At 34.0% G+C, this 19,793-nt stretch overlaps 1 protein-coding gene across 4 annotated transcripts in view; it reads right to left on the bottom strand.

The window, feature by feature from the left end:
- Positions 1 to 19,793, bottom strand: part of CNOT10 (CCR4-NOT transcription complex subunit 10) — a 53,433-nt gene that overhangs the window by 17,338 nt on the left and 16,302 nt on the right. For 3 of the 4 annotated variants that reach the window (XM_011362081.2, XM_023534466.1, XM_023534395.1), the window contains 9 exons: positions 18,302 to 18,444; positions 15,847 to 15,933; positions 15,020 to 15,103; positions 13,214 to 13,331; positions 10,649 to 10,798; positions 9,438 to 9,640; positions 5,950 to 6,071; positions 4,541 to 4,717; positions 3,733 to 3,813 (listed from right to left, as the gene is read on the bottom strand). In XM_011362081.2, the coding sequence (XP_011360383.1) occupies positions 3,733 to 3,813; positions 4,541 to 4,717; positions 5,950 to 6,071; positions 9,438 to 9,640; positions 10,649 to 10,798; positions 13,214 to 13,331; positions 15,020 to 15,103; positions 15,847 to 15,933; positions 18,302 to 18,444 (1,165 nt within the window). The remainder of the gene's footprint in view (positions 1 to 3,732; positions 3,814 to 4,540; positions 4,718 to 5,949; positions 6,072 to 9,437; positions 9,641 to 10,648; positions 10,799 to 13,213; positions 13,332 to 15,019; positions 15,104 to 15,846; positions 15,934 to 18,301; positions 18,445 to 19,793) is intronic. The other variant, XM_023534424.1, reaches the window with a different exon arrangement.

Genomic DNA, 19,793 nt, shown 5'->3' with positions numbered 1-19,793 from the left:
CACCTCCCATAGTTAGATTCCTTTCTGTCACCACATATTTGACCCCTTATACCCTATTTACCTCCCCTCTCCCTAAATCAAGTTTTAAAATGGTTTCAAATACCTTCTTAAGGAGCCCCTTTAAAAATTATGTAAAATGATATTCACTGCAGCATGATTTGTAATAGCAAAGACTGAAACATTATAAACAACTATATATAAAAGAATGTTAAATAAGTTATGTGCTATCCATATAACACAATTTTATGCTATTAGGAAAACAGAGATCTGCACCAATATCAAATAATCTCTAAAGATACACAGTATTGTCAAATGGGAAAAATGAGGAATAGAGCAATGTGAACACTATGCAACTGGTAGCGTAAAAAACTCCCCACCCTATATACATATGCAGGCACAAGAAGTGTCACTGGAAGGACATATCAGATACTGGTCAGTGGCTGCCCCTCAGGGGAGAGGAAAACAATAGGGATAGGACAAGATTTACTTTATACTGTATAACCATTTGTACTATAACCATGCACAGCTTAACATGGGACACGTTCTGAGAAATGCATTATTAGGTGATTTCATCATTTGCGAACACCACAGAGTGCACTTACACAAACCTGGATGGTCTAGCCTACTACACACCTAGGCTAATTTGTACAGCCTCATGCTGTACCTAGGCTACAGGCGTGTTACTGCACAGCATGTTACTATATAAAACATGAGAATAAATCAAGCATAAGAGAAAATGATGCAATCAAAAGACATGGAAAACACAAGATGTGAGAGGCTGCTGCTGGCATAACATGGCATACTGTCTACAGCAAATTTTTTTTTTAGTAAGTCGAAAGACTACACTCTAATGATAAAAGAGTATAGTATAGTAAATACATAAACCAGTAACATAGTTGTTTATTATCAAGTATTATGTATTGTACATAACTTATGTGCTACATTTTTATATGGCTGGCAGTGCAGATTTGTTTATACCAGCATCACCACAAACACATGAAGAATGTGTTGTGCTATGAGTATCTTGTTTTGCCATTGTTTCGCTGGTAATTTGTCATAGTACTTTTATTTTCTTGCTACCTTATGATGCATACAAGAAATAAGAATTCAAGAAATTTGATTATAACTGAAGATAACCGAAAAAAAAATTAATTACCTTTGTTAAATTTGAAAAACCAAAACACTACTTTCAAAACCTTAAACAACTAACTCCTCATTTCTAACTGCATTTGAGGTTTAAGATTTTCCTCCATATAATCAGAGGATTAATTCTTTCTTCCTGACAATAGGATACTGTGGGAAAGTGTGTGTGTGTGTGTGTGTGTCTCCATCCCAGTATAGAGATGGTATTACTGACAATAGGAATTTATCGTATACTTTCACAGAATTAAATGAAGAGATAAAAAGTTGCTGTTTTGCTGAGCAGGGTGCTTAGAGTGCTGAGCAGGGTGCTTAGAGTGCTGAGCCCACAGACTGGCACATCTGCTGGCCAGTCTTTCTTCCAAAGACACTAGATATGTAAGGTGTGGTGTCACTGACATTAATGAAATATGTTCATTTAAAAAAAAACAACTAGAAAAAACAGATATCCAATAAAAAAATAAATATCAGTTACCACCATTTAAGGATAAGCACTATAAACGTTTTGATATAGAGCCCTCCAGATTTTTTTTATACAAACAGAAATACATATTCCATTTTATAAAAATGTTTAGACATAAACATTTAAAATTGTTCAGACATAACATCTTAGCATTTTACAGTTGTTCCATGCTTTACTTTGGAATTTAAATAAAGTTAATCAAATGAACTATACTATGAAAAATTATACAAAACAAGGCTAGATCCCTAACATATGTTTATATCAAATAAATTCAAGATGAAACAAACATTTAGATTGGTGATTGTGACAGTGTGACAGTGCAAATGCTAAAACACTGATAAGTTATTTTAAAAATATTAGAGGCAAGGACTTTCTTCTAAACATTGCATGAAATGAAAAAAAGTTAAAAAAATTGATAAATAAGATTATAAAACACGAACTGCAACTTTAAAACTAAATATCATAAACAATGTTACAAGACAAATGGTAAAAAACAATTTCCTTAATATGTAAGAACTCCTATAAAAATGAAAAGGATGAAAAACCCAATATGAAAATAGTAATTTCTACAAATAGAGGTTCATAGAAAAAGAATTATAGGTGATCAATATACCCTGGCATCAGAGTGAGCACCTTGAGCAGACTGAAAGAAATGCAAAATTTTAAAGTGAGGCCATTTTGCACTTACAAGAGTGATAAATTATCACAAGAAGAAACACCCCAAATCTCACCATCTAATAACTAACCTATTAATATAATTTTCTCTTAAGTGTTTGCCATCTGCTTTTTTGAGGGCAGTGCTTTTTTTTTACCTGATTCCCCTGTACCTTACATAAGACTAGCACTAATGTTTGTGAATAAATGAAATACTTTCCAAAAGTAATGCATCGATATACAATGCTATCAGCAATACATAAACATTTTAACTGTACTCTCATCACTCTTTTGAACTTAATAGAGAAAAACATAAGAAAGAATGGCTCATACTTTCCATGTTAACTTGCACTCCTATTATTGAAATAATTCTTAAAAGTAATGCTGTATTATTAAGCCTAGTTCCAAAAATCATACAAAGAAGTAATGGTAAAAAATATCCCAAATTTGTTGAAAGATAATTTTACAAACTTAAAAAGTCAGCTAATCCAAGCAAGTAAAAACAAAGACTCATCATACTCTAACTGCTGAAGAACAATCTATTTTGACAGAGGGAAAAATGTCACCTACATACAATGACTGTGAATTTCTAATCAGAAACAATAGAGGCCAGAAGATAATGCAGTGACAACTTGAAAGAGCAGACTGAAAGGGGTGGGGACCCCACTACCAATCTAGAATTCTGTATTCAGTGAAAATATCCTCCAGGAATAAAGCTGAAACAGAAGCAATTCTAGATTAAAAAAGAAGAAGAAAACCTAGCAAAACAAGTCCTGTACCATATGAAATGTTGAGGGGAGCTCTTCACAGAAGGGAAATGATACCTTAAGAAAACTAAAGTCATCAGGAAATGGTAATTATGTAGCTAAACATAAGACTACTGTGTTCCTTTTAATTTTTTTTAACATAAACATGACTGTTCAAAGCAAAAATAATGGGGCTTATAATGTACATAGACAAAAATATAACTTACCCAAACTAACAAAGATGAAATAGAAAATCTGAATAGCACTCATCTATTGAAGAATTTGAATTTATTATCAAAAATTTCCTACAAACAAAACCCTCGGTCAGATGGTTTCACTGGTGAATTCTATCAAACGTTGGAGGAAGAAATAATATTTATCTTATATAAACTCTTTCAGAAAATAGAGGAGGAAGTACTTCTCAACACATTTATATGTTCAGCATAACCCTGAAGCCAAAATCTGACCAAAGACATCACAAGGAAAAAAAAGTATGGACCAACCTTTCTCATGAACACAGAAGCAAATATTCCTAACAAATATTAACTGAATCCAACAATTTATTAAAAAGATAATACATTCTGACTAGTAGTTTTTGTCACAAGATTTAAAGGTTAGCTTAACATCTGACATTTAATCAATATAATTCATAATTTAACAGAATATGGGAGATTAAAAACAATGTGCTCGTTTCAATAGATGCAATGCTAATTTTGTTTAGATACTCACTTTAAGTTTTCTAATTCCTGTTTTCTTAATGGAGAAGAAGGTGGAGCTGGAATGAATTTATCTCCATCATGGCTTTTACTGCTAAATAAAGAAAGACTCTTAATTATGAAGAGCAACAAATAAACAATTAAATGTAAAATTTTGTTTTTCTATCTCTGCTCCCATGCAATTTTTTATGACAAAAGTGTAGAAGAGCCAAAACAATTAAATACGCTTAACTTGGTATCACTAACATGTTAAGCTATACTGAATATGAGTTTATTTTCCTCAGTACACAATACTGCATTTAAAAACCTAAATGAAAACAATATCTCTACTACACAAAGAAAACCACTCCGAGATTTTCACACATTTCTCATTCTTCTGATTGCCTTTTACCAACTACAGTAAAACATAACCCCTTGATGGAGGAAAAAAAAAATCCCACCATTTTGTTTCAAATTTTCTACATTAAACATATATTTCTATTATAATCAAGAAAAAATGCTGGGATGGGAGACTTGAGTTTAAAGGTGCCAAGTATAAAAAGAACTTTTTATACATAAAATGGTGTTAGTTTTATTTATTACTAGATAGGCTTTCCCAATCTCTACAGATTAGTATAATATTTAATTTATACTAGAAAACTAGAAATATATAGAAATATTCTGGAGATTAGTGGTGAGCAGTTATTATCCAAATGTTATTATTCAAAATAGAGGATTTTGGACATTCAGCTTGAAGATTTTAGGAATTCACGGAAAGGACAGAGGTTTACAAATAAAGTCCTGAAGGGATTTTGCCAGGAGGTTCTGAGAGGTCAAAATACCTGCAAGTTTCACTGCTTTCATTGCTCTCAGTGTTTCCACCTAGTTGATTACTGTTTTTAGACCCATTTTCCTGCTTTGGATCTTGCTGTTCTTCAGGTAAAAGCAACAAGGCATTTCTGAGACAAATGGCTGCAAACTCCATACTGGCTACAGGAATGGCTGAAGACTGTCCATCACTTAAAAGAACAAAACCAAGTTAGCTAAGTAAATAACATAATTATAAATAATACTTTTCTATCATGAAGAATAAAATCTATATAATAGTTAATGAAAACTCTGCCCTGTGATAGGTAGAAATTTTAATATAAGCAGTTAAAAGAGAATGCTAAAAACCCAAATCCTAAATATTATATATAACGTATAAAAAGTATAGATCGCAAGTATATACATTGTACACATTGTGTCTCTAGCAACAGGACCAAGGACGGGAGATAACTTGAAGGATATCTGTCAAATAAATGTTAATGTAATGGAGTTACAGACAAGAAAAATTATAATGAGGGCCAGGACAGGTATAATAACTAGAAACAAGGGAAGAAAGTAAATTTTCATATTGGAGCCTTGTTTTGGTTGATTTTTACTTTTGAGAATGCCTTTTTTTAAAAGTTTTCAAAATGTAGCATTATCTCTTATAATTTCATTGAGGTTTCATATAACTTTCTATTGGTTTGCTATATCAGACTGAGTCAGCTTTATTAGAAAAAAATAAAAATGTGAAAATTAGTAACAATTTTGAAATTGTAGAAAAGTGATGCTTTATCTTATTAAGCCTTTTTAAAAAATCTGTATTATAGTTGAAAAAATTAAGACTAAAAAATATTATGTGCTAGATACTATTTAAAACCTTTTGAAAAACTATAAACTGCAGTGAACAATTTTATTTTTTGGAAAAGGAAAAAAGCAGCAAATTTTTCACAAAGCCTGCTACTTTAGAAATAACAACTCCAAATTGGAATCTTTATACAAGATAAAAATGTTCGTATTTAAAAGTTGTTCAACAGAAGGTTCTTACATGTGACAACTTTATGTTGCTTTGGATGCTTTATGTATTCATACTTTTTTCTCTTAATACTAAGAATTAGCTTTAGGGACTATGAGAAAATACCTAAATGAAAAGTAACAATGATAAACTATAACGAGGAAACATCAAGATGCCCTCTTCTGGACATTCTGAATAATGGCACTGACCAGACAGAGTTTAGGCCATCAACAATTTCCACACCCGTGGATGTAATAAACCAAAATCACTGTCAGATAACATTCACTACGGACCTATGCTGAAACAGCAATAAAACCTAGTTATAAAGTAGTTCCTCCTATGAAATAAATCTTAGCATATTTTTATATGTAAGTAACATTATGTGTAATAGTATTAAGTATATACACTTTCTCTTTGCAAAATACTTACTTATATACAGTGTTCTGTATGGACTGTGATGCCAGAACTATTTTACGATGATAGCCTTGACCAACAATAGACTGTACAATTCCTTTTTTACTTGGAAGACCTTTAGTTTCTTGTTCAGAAGTCTACAAAATACAAATAATCTCCAATGAATGAAATTGTAAAACGGGGTATGAAAAATGATTTAATGCCTTTCCAGTTGCTTTAAGAGAGTTCTTAAGGTCCATCAATGTGGAGTTTTTGGTGATACAGGTAATATATTCAGTATTGAAAAAGAGTACATGGGGTTCAAAGACATATGCTATATTTTATTAATGAGGTAATTCTAATTAAAAAAAAAAAAACAATTTAAGAATGACTCAAGCATTTAGTTAGAACAACTTTTTAGAACAGTCTAAACCCCAGGCACCATGCTGCATATTCTGGATACTTTGACATCAAAGTGAAGAAGGGAGCCACAAACACAGTGAAAAAGAAGAGAAGCAGCTCCACTTCCTAAAACAGATCTTTTTCTTAATTGAAAGTATTTATTAAATTGCCAACAACATATAAACTCTAACAAGTTACATACATTAAGATCCACATGGGCACAATTCTTGCCTTCTAGGAAATGAAAATCTCCAAACTCTATAATCATTAAAATGAAAAATAAAAGCTACTTATATAGGGAGGGAAGGGGGAGAGTAAGGAAGGGAGAGGGAATTTTAGGATATTTTATTAAGATACATTATCTCACTATAGGAGCTTAATGCGGCCAATTTCATATATCTTCACCTTTCACTCTGCCTCTGATTTACCTGCATGTGGAATCTCAACTAATCATTTTACAACGTCATCCAGATTCTCATAAACAGCAACAAGCTGGAGCCAACCCATATAAACTTGCAGAGCTGCAAAAGTCTTTCTTTAAACACAGTGTTGCTGCAATGTTACTTAGTGCTCATTAATGTAACATTATAGCTGTGCGTCTACATATGACTTTTAATAAAACAAGGATTCACTGTATATTCATTTTAAAAAGAAAATATTACTTAATGCTTAAAAATACAGTAAAACTGCTCTGCTTGGAACTAATTTTGTGTCAAGGAGGAAGCCATACAATATTAACGAAAAATAAGAAAAAGTTGATATTCTGAACCATTATTGGAGAGACTTCCATTCTAATTTCTCTTCCCAGTGGTGGTGATAAATTTATAATGATTCATCCAGATCAGGGATCTCTTCCCTGATCCCCAAGGCCATGCAAGCTGATCAGATGGCTGGCTCTGGTGACCCAACAGACAAAAACAATGATGAAATGGAACTATGAATCCACAATAATTAACCATAATACACCAACAGTCAGAAAGTACCAGATCAGCAGTCTTAATGTAAAAGAATCATACGTATTATTATTTTATAGTGCCTTGGAAGTAATAGCACTAACGAATCTGAGTTTCAGAACTAAGAAAAATAAATGGTGTGTATGTGTATGTGTATACACATACACACCATAAAAAATAGTCTTCTATTTTAAATAGTCTTCTCTTAACTTGGTCAAATATTCTCCCTACAATTGAGTCTATGTTTTATATTTGGCAGATCTTTTCTCATATACTACACAGTACTCAGAAAAACATAAGCCCCACTTCAGCCAAGAGGTCTGAAGCAACACGCATCAGGTACACAGGACAAAGTGATCTCCTGAGCATTACCAACTTAACAATTAAGTTGCTTCATTTAATTCAAAAATGGATTTATTTCTGAGGGTATAAACCGCTTTGTTCTGTCTTGACTAAATAAAATTAATTGTATAGAATCTTATTTGGTTTTATAGACTCTTATTGGGATTTTGCTCTGATTTTATTCAAGAGTGTTTTGGGGTTGTTTTTACTGTCTTTTAGGTCACCCCAGATCGTTTTTAGAAGGATAAACATGATTATTATTTATGGAATCATAAATCATTATTATAGCACAGATTGTGAGTGTTCTAGTTATCTACCGCTTTACGGCAACCAAGTCATCTTTACCATTTTTTAAAAATTGCAAATTTAGAACTTTCTAGAAGAAAATGGGGAGACCTTATAACAAAATCCATAGAAGACAATCCTAAAAGTACTATTTCTAAAAGTAAGTAATTTGAAAAGAAAATATTAAACCTTACTATATGTCTCTACTCCCAGGAAGACATAATGCCCTGGTTTCCAATAACTGTACGAAATAAAGGCCTCTGACACTTATATCCATGAACGGATTAAAGAGAATAGTCCTTTCTAGAAATCCTTTTATTTTTAAAAAGTATAAATTCTGTCTAGAACTGCTTGTTGGTTAATTTAACAATTATCAAATATGAAAATTGTCCTGTCAAAGGAAAAGCACAATGAAATAAATCATTATAGCCTTTCGAAGACAACACTCATCTCTTCCAGTAGGGTGTACTCTACCTACCAGGCAAACGTACTTCTTTAAACTCATTAGTTTCTGCAGTTGTTTCTCAGGAAGTGCTGTTTAGCAACAAGAGAAGGCGTAAACATCTTATATCACCTACTGCAGTCAGGCCAGGCAAAACTTCATGCCATACCTCCACAATCTCCACGTACACACAGAGCACAGCAAGGGTAGGGGGTGGGTAGGAAATGGGAGTGATACAGACATCTGGTAATTCTGATACAACTTGTCTTCCCCGCCTCCCACTGACTATTCTTCACTTGAGATACAAAGGCTTCCACTGGCCATTTGGAGATAATCTAGGCATGGACACTGATGTAAACTGCCCTATTTCTCAGTCACTGTGGATAAGCATGTGTCAGAGGAAAACAGCCTGGTAATCCGTGAACTCTAAACCAGGGAACCCCAACCCCCGGGGCAGCGGACCAGTATCATGGCCTGTTAGGAACCGGGCCGCACAACAGGAGGTGAGCGGCAAGGGAGCGAGCGATGCTTCATCTGTATCTGCAGCGTCTCCTCAGCGCTAGCATCACCACCTCAGCTCCACCTCAGATCATCAGGCATTAGATTCTCATAGGAGCACGGGTCCCTGGTGCCAAAAAGGTTGGGGACCACCACTCTTAACCATTTACTGAATCGAAAGTAAAGCTCCCAGGCACTGAAGGAGATGCAGTCTAACTCAGTTGTTTCCACATTCACTAGGTTATCATTAGTCCTTCTCCAATCACCTGGTGCACACACCCATCCCACTGGCAGATGGCATGGCTCCTGCCCCAGTGGCTAGCAGATCACTGTTCCAGCAGACAGGACCTTATTGGCTTCAGATCTTTAATGTGTCTGCTGATACATGTTGCCATACTTACCAAGAACCAGAATGCTAATAAATGACTTGATAAACTTAAATTTTTTTATCCAAACTGTTAAAGAACAGACGACTATTTTTATAAATTCCTTGAGTTAGAAAGGGGATGACATCTTGGATGTTTCCAAGTATTTTTTGCTTTCCATATAACAGTGGGTGGTGGGGGAAGGTGGGTTCAAAAAGATACCCAAGCAGCGCTCACCCCCTTATTGGCAGCAATGCAGCATTCAGCCAGCCGTAGCCAGAGGCGGGGGTTTGCGTGATAAACCTGAACAGCTTCAATCAGGCACTCAAAAGCGGCGAGGGGCCTTCCGATGTGAAGAAGCTGAATTCCACAGTTATACAGCAACTCATACCTCTTGTTGGTCAGCAATGTACACATGGGTCTTCCTGAAAATTTTTTGCCTAATGATAAAAATTAGATGAGAATAAATCATTACACTTAAAATCACAGTTACAATGAAAGCATTTATTCCACTAAGAACTTAAACACTACCTTGTTTAATACTAATGACTCCAATTTGAAGTTTAATAGCTCTCACCATTGATCTCCAGCCCTAACCCCACAAATATTCTCCAGTCACTGCAGCTGTCCGTGCTGGTGGGGGATGAGATGTCTCTTCTCATTTGCCAACAAATGAGAAGCTCCTCAGGCAACAATGTTCCAGGAAGGCAAAGCAAAGAGATAGGATCCACAATCCTTTGAACCTTCCCACATATTTAGATCCTGTAAGATTCTACTCTTTTTACTTTCAGTTTGGTGAATCAATTTATCAATCATTGTGTGCTTTTTCTTAACCAGAAATATTCAGTTAATGTTAAGGTGTTGGGGAACTTTATTATGGAAATAAAAATTAACGTACTATACCTACAATGACTATTTACCCACTTATTCGAAGTTTCACAGTCCATAATAAAACAAGACTATCTGTGATTCTGGATACATTTTTTCATCAGTTTTTTAATAATATATTAAAGCTAAACGACTGCTTGATTTCAAGCATTTCAGATCAAGGATCTATAGAATATGAATATTAAAGGAATAAATTTCAGGAATTTGCTTAAAGATTGTCGGGTGCTGCCAATAGTACCACATGTGAAACCCTGAAAAGAAGCTATAGTAAAACTAGTTTGGCACAATTAAGAAATCTTAACAAAATATTTTGTTTTTTAACATTACCACATAGGATTACTGATTTTCAAATGCATGAAAAAGTGAATTAAGTTTGATAATTACTCAACTCCTTCCTATTAAAAGTAGCTATAGCTACTAAAAACATCAAACGTTTGGGCAGGATCAGTGTAACCTGTACGTAGATACACATAGCATACATTTTGATCAGATGCTTGCTCTTTAAAATCTTACTTTCCTCAAGTAGTAAAATATAAACTGTCCCCCAGCAAAGGACATACCTGGATCAGTGCTGCCTGCACTGAGCTGTGCACAGACATTGTCATTTTCCTGTAGAGCCTTTTTAAAATAAAAAATCCCCAAATTGTGCTTGCTCATGGCAAAATGGATACAACCAAGATTATTCCAGAACATGCATCGCAAGCATTCACCTGAGAAAAGCACAAATAAATCTGTCCACAATTTTTACTGTTGATGTACAGCATATAAGAATTCGGCTTACCCAACAATAGTTAATTCTATATACAATTTCGCTTAGTCTCTACAGAACAGTTTACAAAGCATTTGAAATTTAGAAAACCTGAAAATTTTGTAAACTCCCTTTTCTTAAAAAACAATCATTTATTAAAGGTGATAAACCAACCCTGCAAGATGATTTAATTAGCTGGGCTATTTTGTTTTCTGATTTAATCCAGAATTAAATTTTTACATTTTTGTATTATTTGCCTGTACCTGTAGGCAAATAATACAAAAATGTAAAAATAAAAATATTTGAGTAAATTAATGTGTATGTATTGCATCCACATAACGAAATACAACACAGAAAATGGAAAAAAAGAAGCATATATAGAAATACTCAAACTATATTAAATGAAGAATAGTAAGAATATATAAAGCAAGATATATAAAATCCTGTTTTTCTTGTTAAACTGTAAGTCTCCATTGTTCTTTTAGTTCACACTTTAAGCATCTATTGTCTCATGTCTGTTGGGCATTTGTATTTCTTATCCTGAACACTGCCTTCTCCTATTTTATACCCATTTTTTAATTTGGTTACAGATGTTTTTCCACTGGTTACCTGTTATAGAAAACTTCTGTCACATCTGCTTCAAGTATTTCCCCACTGCCAGTTTGTCATCTGTCTTGTGACTTGGTCCAATGTGTGTATGTTTATGTTTTTAATCATAAAAAGTTTTATATTTTTATGTGGTCAAATTTAGTAATCTTTTCTAAGTGCTATAGTTCTTGGATTTTGGGTAATGTTTAATCAAGGCCTCCCCACCACAAAATAAAATATTCATCTAAGTTTTCTTTTGTTGCTTTTATGATTTTTTTTTTTACATTTTAATCCTTCATCTCTCATGATTTTATTTTGGTATAATGAAAGCAATGCAAGCTTTAGTTTCCTTTTTCTAAACAGTTTCCCAAACATTCTAAAACAATTTACTGATAGTCCATCTTTTCCTCAATGATATAAAATGTTTGACTAGATTGATAAAATTAATAATTAGGGCATTCAATGCTTAATCCTAAAAACTAACGGTTGACTTTTGAAATTTTTAAAATTGAGCAGTAATATTTAAATAAGAGAAAAACTATGTTTAGAAGAAAGATAGCAGAACATACACTAAAATGTTTTAAAAAGGTTGCTGCTGGGTAGTGGTATTGTGAATGATTAAAAAATGATTTTATTCTTAAATCTTCTCTAATATGCAAATATCAGCAACAAAAAACTAAATTTTATATATGGGAAAAAATCAAATATTTAAAAATTATTATGAAAAAATCAATATATAAAATACACAACTATTATGTAAAAATCTTCCTATTATCATAACTGTTGACTAATCAACTACACGCACTGCTCCTGACTTCACTTTAGAAATTGCCAATATCAATTCTCAAATCTGTGTTAAGACAATCCTAACATTTTCTCAAAGCATATTATCTGTTTAGTCTGAGAGATCGGTTCAGTGTTTGGATGTTAGTGGTCCTCTGAGGAGAAACCATGACAATAACAAAATTAAAAAATTTAAATTTAGAATTAGTACTCAGAACAAAGGAATAGCCAAGATAATTATAATAGGACAAACTGCCTTTCTCTATGCTTTATGACTCCACTGAACTAAAGGAGGAAATGGGGGAAGGTTTGAGTATGTTTCCATTTGTGTTCTGTGCATGTATATGGAAAAGAATTAAAACAAATCAAAAAACATATTCAGCTTTTGCATTTTAAACTTGGTACAAATCATTTTTAATAGTTTAACCTCATTTCTTGAATAAATTGATTTTCCTCCTTCCTCCTCATAAAACAGCAATAATATGAACTTAATTGACAGCTACAAATTTTACCTTTTATTTTACCAATAATATCAAATGATTCATTAAAACTTTCTAGAGATAAGAAGAGATGACAGTGATTGCCTTTCTAACTTCATAAGAAATATTTTTGTTATAGTTAATGGTCTAAAGAAATCATATTTTTCATTGCTTTTATAGGAGAAAAGGGAAAAGTAAAAAGATTATAATCTCATTTCCTTAAAAGGGCTTACTTTACAAAGCAAAAGTCCAAAGACCTTATGCTCTGGATATAATTTCTAAAATTATTAAATAACAAAATGAGAGAAAGAGCAAGTGAGAGCAAAGAAAAATAAAAGAAAAAGTGAGACATTTTCTAAAATTAAAACAAGTAGTAAAATTCCAGAAATCTGCAGCAGAAATAATAAAACATTTTCATTTAAAAAATGAGCAAAGGAACATTCTGAAGAGCTGTCTAGGGGAAAAAAAAACAAGCAACAAAGGGTAGAAGAGCCAGGAAGAATACTAAAATTTCAATTTTCTTTTACCTGTTTTCATGAATCCTGGATGCTCAGCAATGTTTGAACTGTTTAACAGCTTCACAGCTTTTCGATAATTGCCCCTTAAATATTCAAAATTGCTTTTAAGAAACAGAGAGGGTGCAGACTGTAAAGAAAATATAAGTTACTTATGATTTGTTTTTAGGTGCCTAATACAAGATCATAACTGCTGTGCTGACATGTTCGAGAATATAAATGAATCAGTTAAATCACGGTTACAAAAACTACAGTCTTTAAGTTTTCCATTACTCTCACAATCTAAAAAAAGTGAAACCTGGCAGAGGACCTTATAAATTGACTTAGTGAGGGTCTACCTAAAAAATACATACAACGTATGTGTAGAGGAATACAGTCTGCAAAGTATCAACTGTCTTTATCTATTACACTAACTGGAAGCCATATTAACAACTCAAACTAGGGGCTTCGTTTTAATGGTTTTTAGACAGACTGGTGATCTTCTTTATTTTTTAGGATACAAATGCACCTTCAGAATACAAAGAAGTACAATTCATCAAATACTTTTCTGAGTAGCAAAAAAATGTATCATTCTATGAACGGAGAAATTTCCTAACAGTATGCCTTATTTTGAGAGCTAATCTTACTGTTTCAAAGATCACCTTTGGGGACTGCAGATCACCTTTCGCTTCTCCTAAGAATCCTCATGGTGGAGGGTCATCTAAATAGTACCTATTTAGAATGCAAACGCATGCAGAGATCCGGGGACTAAACATCACCCAGGAGAACATCTGGAATCCTGGTCTCATTATTATTCTTAGCTTAGTTACAGGCTTTCCTTCTAAATTCTCCCTCATGCTTTGCTCTGCTTTCTGGTCACTGAGGAAATAAGGGCCTTCCAGACTTTTTCCAGGTGGCAGTATTTCCTCCTGAAGTGTTCTCTGATTTAGGTATGTCTGTTACTTTGCATTGCAATGATTTATTTTCCTATTTGTCTCTCCACTATGACTATGGCACCCTAAGGCAGGGGTCATGTCTCTTATCTCAAAAAAAGTTTGATAATGGCCGGCTGGCTACTTATGCCTTTCTCTCTTCTCCTCAAAGTCTTCTTCCTCAGGTCTAGGCTGCAACTGTTCTCCTCAAAAATCACTTGAACACTGACCCAGTGGCAAATCCGGATCCTGCCTGAGATTTCTAGGGTCGATTTTCTTAAACTACTCCTACTACCAACCATAGCTCCTTCTGATTTCAAACGTTTAATTAACAGTTTTCCAAAAGGCATCAAGACTGTTCACAATTCTGTCTCTTCCCACTACCACCTTAAAAGTTATTTCTCAGTGGGGTGGAGAGAGTGGAAGGAAGGAAGGAGTAATTATGTCTCAAATACTCTAGCACTAGTCAAACTGAAGGTACTTACTGTAAAGCCAAAGATCATTTGGAAGGGAGAGGTTTGGGCTACAACTTGACTGTTAATCTTTAATAAATGTTTTGAGTATCATCTAAAAAAAAGAAATCATGAAGTGTCTAATAATAGTAAATGTTTTAAGTGAATTGTGATAAACCACTTACAGAAGACTATGTAGCTAGTTAAAATGATGGTTTTGAAGGCTACATACCAAGGGGAAATGCTTGTTATAATTTCAAATAAGAAACACTATATTATGTTTTAGACACAGTACGATCATTACTTCACAAGTCACTATCAAGGTTATACCTGACAGTACATACACAGTGTAACAGACTAAGAAATTATTTAAAACTGACAAGTACATACTGTTCAAATAAGAAAGTTTTAGGACAAAAGCCAAAAGTTGAAAAAAAAGTCAAGAAGAAACTTACATTTCCAGCTGTGTTCATGACTGACTTGATCTCCCTTTTGCAGGCCTTCAGAGACTTCATTTGGATGTACGCTCTTACTTTATACTGTCAGAGGAAAAGCGCTGGTATGTGAGAACTATGGTGGACTTCACATACCAAAGCAGTCTTACTTTCTCACTAAGGACTTTAAACCCAATCTGTTCACACCATCATTACACCAGTTACTTACAAAAGCAAGTTTAAAATTATCTTAATCTATTTTTATTGTACTCTTGGAATATACTCTAAAAACTAAAAACGTGGTAGAATAAAATTTATACTTAAGTTCCAAGCAAAAATCCTACCAATTCTTATCTGCACATGGCTAATTAACAATGGATTTTAAAAATTCAACAAACTGATTTCATCTTTTTATATATCCTCAGGCTATTCCTCTCAATCTTCTATACAGTAAATAAAAGAAATGATATATAATGGTTACCAGAGAGTAGCGGGGAGAGGGGAGGGAGAAGGTAGATAGGGTAAAGGAGATCAAATATGTGGTGACAGAAAGAAATCTAACTATGGGAGGTGAACACACAATGTAAATATATATATGCCTTATTGTTAAAATGTACAGTTGAAACATCGGATTTTGTTAACTAATGTCACCATAAAAAATAAATAAATAAGAAATGATATGGCACTATCACCTTAAGCAAAATATATTCTAAAATACAATATTTCAAAGCCAAATAAATACATATGCCTTAAATGATTTACTGCTTTCAATGATCTATCACACTCCTCATCATTCATAACACAAGTAAATACATGTGATGTATAACCTCTCTTAAAGTTTACGCTACCTGGTGTATCTTTGATTTTGCAGCTTCTATTAGAGTTCCACTTTCAGCTTTGTGATTGGATCCATCTTTGTTGGTATTATTACCAGCCTGTAGGGTAGTGAAACAAAGTTAACCAAAATGATATCACTGACTTCCAAGTGAGCTACTCTGAATCTCCTAGAAAGCATTTCTAAAATTCAGAATCTCAGGTCCCATTCTCAGAAATTCAGGTGGAATACTGCAGAGTGGGTGACAAGCAACTCTACTTATAAGAAGCTCACTGTTGAGCATAATGATAGATTAGGTTTAAAAAACAGGAGTATTACTCAGGCAAAACCCAGGAGAGATCATGTCATTCCCTTCCTAAAAATCTTCTCTGGTATAAACACTGCCAATGTCATACTTTTAAATTCTTAGTAAAGTATTCACAGTCCTTCACAACATGACCCATATTTGAGTTGCTCATCTCATCTCCTGCTGATCTCCATTATATTTCTCAGGCACCACCACCCATTTCGGATTACCAGAATTCCTCCAACACACCACTCTCACATCTTTTGTGCTGTCTCCTCTGCTAGGATGGTTATCCTGCTCTAGCCTTCCTTTTCTGATTCGTCAAACTATTACATCTTTGAAGGCCAAATCAAACATCTGAGCTTCTCTGAAACATTCTCGATCCCCCTTCCTCCCAGTCCCTGAATATATTTGCTCAGTCTTTCTCCTTCCATTGACCTGAGTTCCTTGAAAAGTAAGAATTGCAGTGTTTTCATTTTTGTCACCTTAGCACCTAGCAGAGCACACAAACATCTGCTGAACTGAATTATATTTCACTATCGCAAGTACTAAATATAAAAATGAAATATTTTACTACAGTGTTTATGAATAATATTAAGATTATTTAACTGAACTCTTACATATACACACTTGTTAAAATGAAAAAAAGCAATGATAGATGTTTGTTTTTAAACCTCAACAACTTACATAAATAGAAAGGTACTGACAATCTACTTTCTGCAAATAATACTTTTTTTAACAAAAGCATAGGAGCAAGAAGAGAGACCATCCCTTGAGAACCAGAAGCACAAGCCAAGTGAAAGATGTGAGCACTGAAAAGTGCTCTCAGCATGCACCAGGGTGAGAATCAGTCGTCATAAATGGGCGCTCTTTTTGAAGAACTTTGATGATGAAATTTTCCCTAGTGAAAGCTACCCTGTTTAACCAGATTATGAAATGTTATTGTCTTAATTCTAATCTTTGCATTCTGTAAAACTAATATCTCACATATGAAAAGATGCTAACACATATCTTTAGTCATCAGGGAAATCAAAACTATTATGAGATCCCACTTCGCACCCATTAGGATAATTTCAATTTTTAAAAAAGATAAACGAGGGTTAGCAAGAATGTTAAGGGACTGAAACCATCGTTAAGTTGTTGAAAGAAATGTAAAATAACTCAGCTACTTTGGAAAACAGTCATAGTTCCTCCTAAGGTTAAACCAAGAGTCGTCATATGATCCAGCAATTCTACTCTTATATATATACTAAGGCGAACTGAAAACTCTAGCCCCCACAAAAATCTGTACATAAATATCCACAGCAGCATTATTTATAATAGCCAAAAATGCAAATGCTCATTGACTGATGAATTAAAAAATGTGGCACAGCCATATAATGAAATATTATTCAGCCATAAAAAGGAATGAAATACATAAAAAAGGAATGAAGTATATGCTACGACATGGTAAACTTTGAAAATATTACGCTAAGTGAAAGAGGCTAATCACTAAAGGCCACATATCATATGATTCCATTTATATGAAATATCCCCAAGAGGCAAATTCACAGAGATAAAAAGTAAATTAGTGGATGCCAGGGGCTGAAGAAAGAGATAAAAGGAAATGACTATAAACGAATACAGGGTTTTGCGGGGTGATGAAAATGTTCTGGAATAAAGTAGTGATGGTTGTATAATTCAGTGAGTATACTAGAAACCAGTGAATTGTACACTAGTAAACGGTACGATGGTAAATTTTGTGTATGTGAATTACACCTCCCTCCCTCCTTCCCTTCCTTTCTTCCTTCCATCTTGTCATTAATCAAAAATTTAATCTATCTGTCACTCTCTACCTAGCTTGTGGAGGCATCTGAGTGTAGGCATAATTTTTTGATTTGTATTTTAAAAAATTTTTGAGATGTAATTGACATACAATAGTATATTAGTTTCAGGTGTCCAATATGATTCAGTAATTGCATATATTGCAAAATCTGGTTAACATCCATACACAGTTACAAAATTTTTTTGTGATAAGGACTTTGAAGATCTACTCCCTAAGCAACTTTCAAATATGCAATACAGTATTATTAACTACAGTCCATACTATATGGAATTATATTTCAAGAAAGCTGTTAATATTTAATAACTACAAATATTAACCATTATTTAAATTTTAGTCTGATCATGTCAGAACACTCACCTCATTCTTTCCATTTTTGTTATTGTTACCCTGGGAAATCATTTTTTCTAGGACTGCAAGAAGATGCAAAGCTTTCTCAGCTTGGTAGGTTAATATATACAGGTCTACAAGCAAAAAACACACTGCTTGGGCAAATTTTTCTTCTGGAAAGGGAAAAAAGAAAACAGGAAAAGAAAAGTCACAATCCAAAGTGAAGCAAACATCTCAAACCACTATTCTCCAAAGCTTTAAAGAACAAAGCCTAAGTCTTTATTTACTTAAAAGAATGTTTATCACCTAGAGCCATGAATGAAAGCAACTTGCAATGTCAACAAATGCCATTCTATGAGACTTCTCAGAGTGTCTCATTTCGGGGATTCTAGCAAGTGAATTTCCTTAGGCAAAATATCTACCAAACATCAGTGCACATACTTGTTTGGAAGGAAACCTCAATTCCAGTACCTGCTCAGCTACTTACTAGATGTGTGGCCTCTGCACATCACTGAACTAATTTTTAGACTTTAGCTGGCTGACCTGTAAAATGGGGAGAATACTTTACCTGCCTGAAGGTGGGGGGAGGGGAGACAAGGTGATCACCTGAGGTTCCTTTTAACTCTAAAAAGGTTTGACTCTAGAAAATAGATTTCCTTTCTAGATACAGAAACGGAAAAAAGAAACAATTTGATTACAGGGACAAAAGCAAGGTATAGATCGGAGTATATCAGAAAATTGCAATAGCCAACAGGAAAATATAAAGACAAGGACTTCAGAAGACGACGAGCCCAACCAAGAGAGGAAGAGTATACCTGGTATGACATAACACTACTTCCTTTCCTTGCAGAAGAGAAGGTAAAAGGAAAAATTAAGTCTAAAAGAAGGCTGCTACAATCAAGAACAGAAAATTTCAAAAGCCCTTAAGAGCCTCCTAACAATTCCTCCAAATTCCATTCTTACTCCTACCAGTAGCCAGAGTGGAATTCATTTAAAACTGAAATCAATGCAGTTAATGTGCAGAGGACATATCTCTGAGGGCTTTCCGCCCCCTTAAAACAATAAGTCCTTACCTAGGTTACAATGCATTACCTGTTCTGCTCCTGGCTAATTCTGAGTTCATTTCCTACCAGTCTCCCCACCTACCTCCAGTCACAACTGCCTGTTCCTCTTAGTCACCAAACTCAAGCTGACCTCAGGTTCTCTGCATATACTATTACTTCTGGCTGGAATGCTCTTCCTCTAAAGAGTGGCATGGCTCACCTAATCTCTTCATCCAGGTCTCTTTTCAAATACTGTCATATTTCAGGCCTTCCTTGACTACCTTATCTAAAAAGAACATCCCAGTCGATCTCTATCTTCTTACCCAATTTTAGCTTTTCTTCACAGAATTGAATTACCTCACACTATATTTATTGTGTTGCTTACTCTCCCATTAGAACGTAAGCTTAACAGGAGTAAAGGCTTATTCTGTTTTATTCATTGCATTATCTTCAGATTCCGGAACAGTGTTTGGCCCGTA

This window comes from Pteropus vampyrus, unplaced genomic scaffold (genome assembly GCF_000151845.1).
Source record: "Pteropus vampyrus isolate Shadow unplaced genomic scaffold, Pvam_2.0 Scaffold1, whole genome shotgun sequence".
Lineage (NCBI taxonomy): Eukaryota > Metazoa > Chordata > Mammalia > Chiroptera > Pteropodidae > Pteropus > Pteropus vampyrus.
Note: the sequence above shows the minus strand (reverse complement) of the source record. Positions and strands in the feature narration are given on the sequence as shown.